At 38.4% G+C, this 9,434-nt stretch overlaps 1 protein-coding gene across 1 annotated transcript in view; it reads right to left on the bottom strand.

The window, feature by feature from the left end:
• The window catches only part of lsp1a (lymphocyte specific protein 1 a), a 68,973-nt gene extending 64,639 nt beyond the window's left edge, over nucleotides 1-4,334 (bottom strand). Inside the window, exon 1 of the mRNA XM_048607316.1 lies at nucleotides 4,174-4,334. Within this exon, the coding sequence (XP_048463273.1) occupies nucleotides 4,174-4,334 (161 nt within the window). The remainder of the gene's footprint in view (nucleotides 1-4,173) is intronic.
• Nucleotides 4,335-9,434: the final 5,100 nt, after the last annotated feature.

Raw genomic sequence — 9,434 nt, 5'->3', positions numbered from 1 at the left:
GTCAGCTTTCCTGCTATTCTGATGCTACCTGGCCTGCTGTGTTCATCCAGCTCCACACCTTGTTATCTGTAGAATAAGTGACCTCTCTTTTAAGACCAAGACAACAAGAATTTTTTTTTCTCTCTCTGAGTCATTGGCGGGGTGGAGTTCTCTACACCAAAAGGTAGTGGACGTTGTATAGGTCTTCCCATTTAGTCAAGTCTGCGTTAGATTGGCAAAAGTCAACAGAATCGAGGGTTATGGCGTGCAGACAGCAAAGTGGAGCTGAGACCACAAATAGATCAACCATGATCTTACTGAATGGTGGACCAGTCTCAAAGGGCCAAATGGCCTACTGTTGCTCCTCAGTCCTATATTCCTATGTTAAGTCTCAAGCTGAAGGTTGAGATTGATTGCAGTCAAACGATTGCAGAGTTCTGAACCCCTAACGTAACCGATAATAAATATTTCAACTCTTTGTAATCTGCTTGGGATATTTTGTGGATGTCTCTTTGGGACTAGGTTAAGTTTTCATAGTCCTGGCTATGTTTTTTTAAAAAAAGCATGAATTTGTAAATGGGTCAAATGTTCCTTGCGTGTACTGCTTTTGGTATCCTGCTATAACTTTCCTGTTTTTGTTACAGTAACGGTCAGCATCTGTCAGCGAAACCATTGCTACAAAAGAAAATTTGATTGGATAGGAGAGGATGGACAGGCATCCTTAAATTGATTAAAGACAGCAACTTGCACGATACAGTTCCTGTAATGTAGAAAAGTGCTGCACAGCACATCACAGAAACAAAGAAAACACTGCAAAAAGTCACAAAAATCTGCTATGTTAGGATAATGTATCCTGTCAGGCGAACACTAAATGCCTGTTGTCTCTGACTGGAAATTCCTGTCAAACTTTAGTTCCAACTAGAAATTGAGTCTCAAGTAGTTTTAAGTCTTCCATTTAGACGAGGAGCAGAGTTAATAAGAATGCTGATTCCTAATTCACATCTGGATAGTGTTAAATAAATTTTTAAAGACAAATTAAAATAACTGAGCAGATTCCAGTTTATTTTCTGTATAATTTTAATAATTAAAATAAAACCCAACTGAACTGTATAATTCACATCACCAGAAGAATAATATCCTTTACAACATATTGTCAATTTCTCTCTTCACAGGTTTCTTGTTTTGCATTGTCATTGAACTTTGGTTGATGAAATATGCATATTCCAATCCTGTACAAGTTTCCTTCCAATGTTCAGTTAGACACCTCCTTCTCTTGACTAAAAATGCTTTAAAATCTCCTAGTATTAATCCCAGGAGCTTTCACATTTTCAAACAATGTCACCACAGGGAATCACAGTAAAGCAAAAATTCCTTCAGAATAATTTGGTGTAATAGATCGTTTAACTATGTTTTTGTGCATCATATTTATACCCTTTTACTTTTGCACATGTAAAGAGTAAATTTGTTAATTGAAAACTGGGAGAAATAATTGTGCGAGTTTGTCCTGGAGAGAAATGAGCATCCTTTGCTTCATCTCTGCAATTAACTGTTGGATGAGAAGCCCCATGTGCAATTTTTTTGTTTCTTCAGCAATTAAGACCCTTAAATAGTTTATCATTGGTCACTTAAGGGTCTCAACTCACCACCCCGCTGTTTACCTGCTGCCTTCTTAGTGAGAAAGATGGCTAGTTTCCTGTCTGTGAACCAGGGCAACCTGCATGGTGAGTTTAGAGAGACAGCATCTCCAATTGCCCCAATCTTGGAGCAGTCAGAGATATGGAGCAAGTGGTGTCCTTGTCTCCAACCTTCCCAATCTCCCTCTCCCCTGCAACTCCTGAAATGAAGCAAAAAAAAACTTACCTTCTTCCACTCTGGAGTAGGTCTCTATAAGTGGTTCACAGGACTCAATAGCTGCTGGTTCTGATTGGCTGCTAATTTCTGGCAATCTGATACACCAGTGTTGAGGCACCTGATAAGCAAATTTCTTGCCCTTTTGTTGCTACGTAACATACTTGAACCGAGAATAGGATAATCCCAGCACAGTTTCTTAGTAACTATCTCTGCTTTGGGAGCCATTTGATATCGAGCAGAAATAGCATCGAGTAACAAAGGGTGTGTTTCACACTTAGATGTGAACTTTGAAATTATTCTAAAACTCATAATGACTTCAATTAGAGAAACAAAGAAACACTCCAATTGTCCTACTCATCTGATCACTAATTTTCTTTTGGCAACACCAGTTCTCAAAAGCAGTCCATCAGAATGTTAGTCATGAACAATCAGATAACCTACTAATGTAGTGCCAATTGATTAACTGACTAGTGAGAACACAATTCACATGTGAGTAATCAGATATTATCTCTTGGCCGAGTTACTTTCTGTTTTTTGGTAGAACTTTCAAATATTGCCAATAAGTTGTTGGTGCACCTGTGCAAAGAATTTTTTCATTGAACTATAAATAGTTTTAAGCCAATTTTGGGGAAATTTAAGGACAACGTCACAGACCAACTCAAGAAGACTTTTTGATTTAATCTTTTGCATAAATTATGCTAGAAGTTTTGGTTGTAAAATGACAAGAAAATACACACTGGCACAAATGAAACCATTTCTGTGAAAGATTTATCTAGGAAATTTGCCGTGAATATAGACTGTGTGGTTATCTCAGAGTGCCTACAATTTTAACACACTTGTGTGCTGCTGGTGCAAATAGTTGCTTGCCAATCTGGGATCTTGGAGAAAAAATATTTTTAATTCCCATTGCAGCTCAGCCCCTATATTACACAGTTATTTTTGTTGCTTTTGAATTGTTAATGGAAAGAATTAGATGGGTTACAGCTCCCAGACTCTGGGCTTTGCATGTGAAAAATCAAAAGCAAGGTTTGCTGTAGCATCATGAATTATGTATTAAGTTCCAGAAAGTATAGGGAAAAAAATGACAGCTTTCTGGCGATCATATAACTACCCCAGTTACACTTCATTGGATGTCCTGAGGTTGTGTGAATTGCAATATAAGGGTAAATCTTTGAAGTCTTTCTGTGCTTCATGCAACCATAAGCAACAGCTGTAACATGCAGTCTGCCCTTCCTGTACTTCTCTCCCTCTTATTTTGCCATTTAATTTGTTTGAGTTATTGTGTTGTTATTATTGGCTGTATATAGAAAGGGTGATTTATATAAAGAATAATGAATTGTTGGAAGTGATGGATGTTTGGGTATGATTTACAGGCTGAATTCTAGTTGACAGGTTTTTATAGACGTGAAATAAGAATCCCTGAGAGTAAATTACAAACTGGAATCTAATTGGATGGTTTAAATGTTATCCTAAACTCTGAGAATGTGACATTTAAGTTTGTAACTGCTGTTGACACCTTCTTGAGGTCAAGTGAAAGGAATACACAAGAGATGACTTTTAATTTTACTGTGCTCCAGTAAGTGCTGCAAAATGAGGGAGTCAGCAGCTGAACCTTGTGGAAACTAAGGCCCTTTCAATGCAATTTTTGAGTAAGATTGTAAATGGCAGTCAGCATTTCCACCTGAATCAAGTAAAAGTCTTCATTAAGTTTGAATGAAATCCTGTGCAGGCACCACAAACATACAGCTACTGGCTACTCCGTGCCTTTCCAGCCAGTTTGTTTTTCTTTCTTTCTTGTCTGTTCTGGCTCAGCTCTACTTTGGACCTTGCTTTGGGGCTATTCACCAACGCCACCTCCCGCCTCCACCCCCAACTAATCTACATGCCCCCGAGTTACAGGGATGGAATTCCATATAAGTGCATGAATTTCCTTTATACATTGCATTTATCCCATGGGGTAAGTCAGGAGTTCACAGGCTCTTTCAGAGAACAAATGTATGTTATTGAAAACTTTCTAAGAACCATCAATGAGAGGGAGTGAGATTCATGGAAATAACATCCCAGAAGTTTAGGCAACATGCTAAAGGGCAGGCAACTTTGTGTGGAATCTCCTCATCCCTTGAGTGGCATGAGCTATGGCAAGAAATTTGTAAGAATCACATGGAAAGTCGAGTGGGGCCTCTCTCAAGGTCGGGAGCATCAACTCGCATCTTCCAGGCAAGTTCCAGACATCGTGATGAGATTGTCACCAGTGAGCAGCAAGAGGCCTATCAATAGGGATTATTGCTCACTATAACCTTTGTTATTACTTAAATCTCATTAATATGCACACTGTTGTTGTACTGCTGGTTGGTTAGAAAGTAGAAGGTGTCACCACTTGAAGTGGAATCAGACCGGGTATCTGGCAGCTCTGGCTTGCTCCTCTGGATGGCCGTGTCACCAATGTCTTTGGGCACGGTCAATGGGAAGCTCTGCACAGCCACAGACGCTGGCACTGACCACATGCCAGCCTCTCTACACCATCATGGCACCTCGTTGATCCACTTACAGGATGCTTTTACAGTATATTGCTGCATGTTGGAGCACACCGGCAACTATCTTTAGAATGCTGCCACAAAGACAATTCTTGCTCATGCATTGGAGTAGGCTGCATCTGAGGGCTGGCCACTTGCTCTTTTAGTGTTTACTCACTTAGCACCTACTTAGATGCTCACAACATCCTTGCCAGCCATCAACATTCCCTGTAAGCAGCACAGGGTACAGCCACAATGATACTCCAAGCACAGTGTTAGGTGTAAGAACACTGGTTGCAGCATAGATTTCTGGTTCCAGAAGTCACACCTGTGCAAGAATCACAGAGGTCTGCACAGAAGAAGAATATTTAGGCTGTTGCTACTTGCCATTTCTTTCCTTGCCTTCCCATTTAACACTTTGACCCCTCAGCCAGTGCTAACAGTCACAGTTCTTTTGACTTGACTTGACCTTTAGTGCAGACACAAAGCTGGCTGTGGTTGTCGGCACCCATCTTGCTATACAGCCATGTGGTATGTCAATCTCACAGCAGTACCATGTGCCAGCATCATATGTGGCAAACAGACTGCATGTGCTTCAAGCAACTGGCCATGTCTCAGAGTCTAAACGGACTGCCTACAGACAGGAGACCTCAAGACGGTGAGTCAAGGCAGACTCTGCTATGAACCCACATGCTTGGGCACAGTCATTAAGACACTCAGGGTCAAGATCCTCTCCTGGCAAGGGGTGCGGTGCAGAATATCAGATACCCCACCACTATGGACTCTAGGAGAAAAATTTGCTTCAGCTATAAAGGCCACAAAATGACAAATTAGTCACCAAAAAGCAAAAGGTACTGACAATCAATAGCTCACAAATCAAAGTCAGCATCATGCATTTACCACTGTGCTCAAAACCTAACTGCAGTAATAGACAGCTGTTTGTACACAAGTCAAGCTCCTATTACTTTCATTTTGAGTTTCCGAGTCAGAGCAAGGGGTCTGGTATTTGCTTCTTCAGAACTCACTATGCTAATTGGTATCATATTCTATACAGCAGTGTAGTACCATCATGCATTTGAAATGTGTAATTTAATAATGAGAGATTTGTTTAAAGTGCTATAAACTACAAAACTTATTCACTATTCCTTTAGATAGCCTGTATGAGATATTTGATAGAACATTTACCAAAACTTCCAAAAAGATTGTCCTTGAAAAGCAAATGTTAAGTCAAAAACTTTTACAATACCCTGTAGGGGGAGGAAATCTCTTCTGGTTATATCCTAATTACATCATGAAAAATTATAGTATTGAAATTAGACTGAACATTAATATGCTATAAAATAAATTTACCTGTTATTGCAATAATGGCTAACCATTTACTTCAACTAATCAAGTTTAAATGTAATGACCCTCTGTTATACGAAGTGGTTAGAGGAATTTCCTGTGAACACAACTGTGCCGTTCCATCTCATGATAGGTCACTAGTTAGATGCAGAGATCATTTTAGCTTTCATCAAAAGATTAGACGCATCTTTAAAACACAGAAAGATAAATGATCATGGGAAGAGAATGGAACAGTGGCATTAATTTTAGATAGCTCCAGTAAGGACCTAATGCAATGGGTCAAGTGATCTGCTTCAGTGCTACAAACAGCTTTGTTTCTATTTGATGAGTTACCAGTCTCGGTTACACCATGCTGAGGAAGCAAGGCTGTCATTTCACACACTCTGGTGAAAGGTTATGGCGCAGTGTTGGTAAATGTAGGGCAATGTCAGGATGGGAGTGGGTTGTGTTTTCATGATATACTTATCTAAAAAGTACATGGTTACTGTTTGACACTTGATGGCTTGAAGACCATTGGTCTTCTGTTGCTACAAATATTTCCAATCTATATTATTACTCATTGCCTTCCATGAATATGTATAACCTTATAGAAAGATATCCATCAGCTGGAAAGATGGCATCAGCAGTGTTCCTCTAAAATGAAATCATGACCATTCTTGATATGAATTGACAGCCCAGTAAGTGGAAAAGTAAGCCAATACAGCAAGTCAATAAAAGTTTTGTGTGATTAAAATGTAAACACTCATGAAATTTTGAAAAGAATGCTGGTTGTTACTTATGACCTATAATAACCATCTGACAGTACTTGACACCAGGTTTTGTTCCGTTATTAATAACTAAATGCTGTAAGTTGGGCTATGTTTCTTATTGAAGAATTTTTTTTTCTATTTGTAATGCTAGGTAAAAAAGAAAGAAACAAGATAAACAAGTAATAGGAATTACCTCCTATTCAAAAGCACCAATTGTAGGACAGAAATATTAATAAATTTCAATGTTATGTCCATACAAAAAAATAAGTTTGCATTGCAGAGACTTGGACCAAGGCAAGTGGAAGTAAAATTCAATGTTTACCATGTGATACCAAGCTATACACAGCCATTATTTTGTGAGGTCTGTAAGCTCTACCTCAGCACTCATTAAAAAAGTACAGAGGAAGCAAAGATTTGATGTTGAAATTTATGAAAAAAGGGAATTAGAAAAATGTGCAGCTATCAGTCAAGTTAATGGGACCATTTATTCCATTGCAAATCTAACCGAAAAAATAATTTAAAAAAAGAACAAAAAGGCTTGCATGTTATAGCTGGTTATCCACGGACTTCCTTTGGTGTTTAAGAAAATTTTTTTTTCTTGGATAATTTTGCTGGTCACACAGTTTTCATTGAAGGAATCTAGGATCCCATAACATGCTTTCTCTAATTTTCCATCAATAATTAGCAGAGATGTTGTCAACTTAGGCTGGCCAGTGTTTCATTCTTTAACAATACACTCATTGGAGTGGCCTGGTCAAGCAATCACTGTAAATGTTTTCAGTTGTGTCTCTCACCACTGTTTGAACAAAAGCAAATATTGAGGCCAAAAGACTCTGCGAAGGGAAAGAGGAAAGGAACTAGGTAGACAGAGATGATATGCAAAAAAAAGTATTATTTGAGAGACCCTTTCCTTTCCTCAAAATAAGCCCAAGCATTAACCAGTTTAGATTTTGTCGCAAGAGCGTCCACAGTATCAATAAATTTGTGGCAGTATCACTACTCATTAAACTACACTGTATTAAGAATTTATTCGCATGCTGACTGCCAGGTTATTATAAATGAATTTGTGAAATATCTCTTTTTGTTTAGAAAAGCTGAGCAAACATGCTGTGGGTTTTGTCAGAAACAACAAAAAATAAAACTCTTCACAAAGAAAGTTTTGACGTTATTATGCACAATGACTAAAGTCATCATTACCTAGTGTTAGTTGTCATTCCACTAAAAGAAAAAATACAGACTGCTTCCATTTGCTTCCATCCGTCACTCACTTATCAATCGATGTGATAGGCTTCACATTGAGGATGAAAGGAAAAACCAAATGCTGGGAATCTGAGCAAAAAAATGTTCCAATTATGAAAAGATAGCTTAATGTTTTGATTGAAGACCGTTCATCTGCACGAAAAGCTCTTACGTCTGATGGAAATATTCTATCAATATTAATCCACGTTTTCAGTAGCAAAGAGGCTTGTATTATTACACTCATTTCTGGGGTGTCTTCCCTGTACTTCATGTGTAACAGTGTAACATAAACAAAAAATTTTGGTACTTATCAAAAGTTTAGACACTGGTGTTAATTTTAACTTTCTGGAGGAAATGTAAAATGGACAATATCAGATTCACAATGGGGTAGCATATCCAGTCTTCCCTCAGGTAGCATCCTTGTTAATCACCGCATTGATGCCTTGATTTTCTTGCCTATTAAGGTCCACACTATTGAAAATCAGGACGAGCCTATAATGGAATGGCCAATCAAATATCGTATACCTCACTGCTGGCAAACACTGCAAGTTACATTGTACACAGTTCTAGTCATTACACTACAGGAATGGTGCACTTGCACTAAAGAAGGTATGGAGGTGATTTACATGGATATTAGCAGGACTGGAGAATTTTAGTTATGTGGAAAAATTGCACTGTAGAAGCAGTTTGTTTAAAAGGAATGAGGCCATAGACGTTTCATGAGCTGAGAATGTAAACACAATCAGAATTATGAAAGGAATGTTTGCTGTTACGTCTCACCTGACAGTGCTTGAATTGCAAGTCAGGAAACCTGTAACTTCCAAATTGTCTCATCTCTTTCTTTCTGGATAAATTTTAAGACTACCTTAAATCTATTTATGTTTGATACTCATGGATGCAAGGTCATCTATTATTGATGGCTTCATACCATGTATAAGGGCCCCCAGAATAATTTTTGAGCAGCCTTTAAGAGAGTGGCTTCATATCATTAATACCCAACAGAACTTCAGAAAAATGTCAATCTATTCACTCACAGAACCATTAGTGATTTACGGCACAAAACAAGGCCATACAGCCCATCATGTGTGTGCCAGCTAAACTGTGCTACTTCCACTATAAAATTCTCCACCTCTCTACGTCTTTCAGTCTGCCAGACATTCCTTTAAAATTGCCTTTTGACCAAGCTTATTTGCCCTAATGACCCCTGATGTAAATTTTTATCAAATTTTGTTTGCCAACACCCATTTGAAGTGCCTTGGGACATTATTTACTATATTACACATGGTGTACAAATGTAAATTGGAATTAATGTTCATAGAAACCATAGACACTGTTGGTGTCAGTCAAAAAAGAGCTATCTGTCCTGATTCTTCTTTCCAGTTCTTGATCCATAATCTTGTAGGTTGCAGTGAGTATTGAAATCCACCTTTTATGCAATTAAAGTTCCTGCTTTTATAATCCTTTTAGGAAGTGGGTTCCAGACCTGTGCCACCCCCAACTTTCTCTGACAATTCTTCAATCCTTCTACGTTCCTGTTTATTGACTTCTCTACTTAGGGAAATAAAGTTTCCCTATTCACTCTACTTAGGCCCACCTGTAATACTATACACCTTGATTAAATCTCCCCTCATCCACCTCTGTCCTAACCTGGCAAATCACTCCTTGTAGCTAAACTTCTCCAGTCCTTGTAACATTCTCATAAATCATTTCCACAGTGTTTCTCGTGTAATTAAATCATTTGATGGTCAGAACTGTATGT

This window comes from Rhincodon typus, chromosome 17 (genome assembly GCF_021869965.1).
Source record: "Rhincodon typus isolate 14 chromosome 17, sRhiTyp1.1, whole genome shotgun sequence".
NCBI lineage: Eukaryota > Metazoa > Chordata > Chondrichthyes > Orectolobiformes > Rhincodontidae > Rhincodon > Rhincodon typus.
This window is presented reverse-complemented; position numbering and strand designations above follow the sequence as displayed.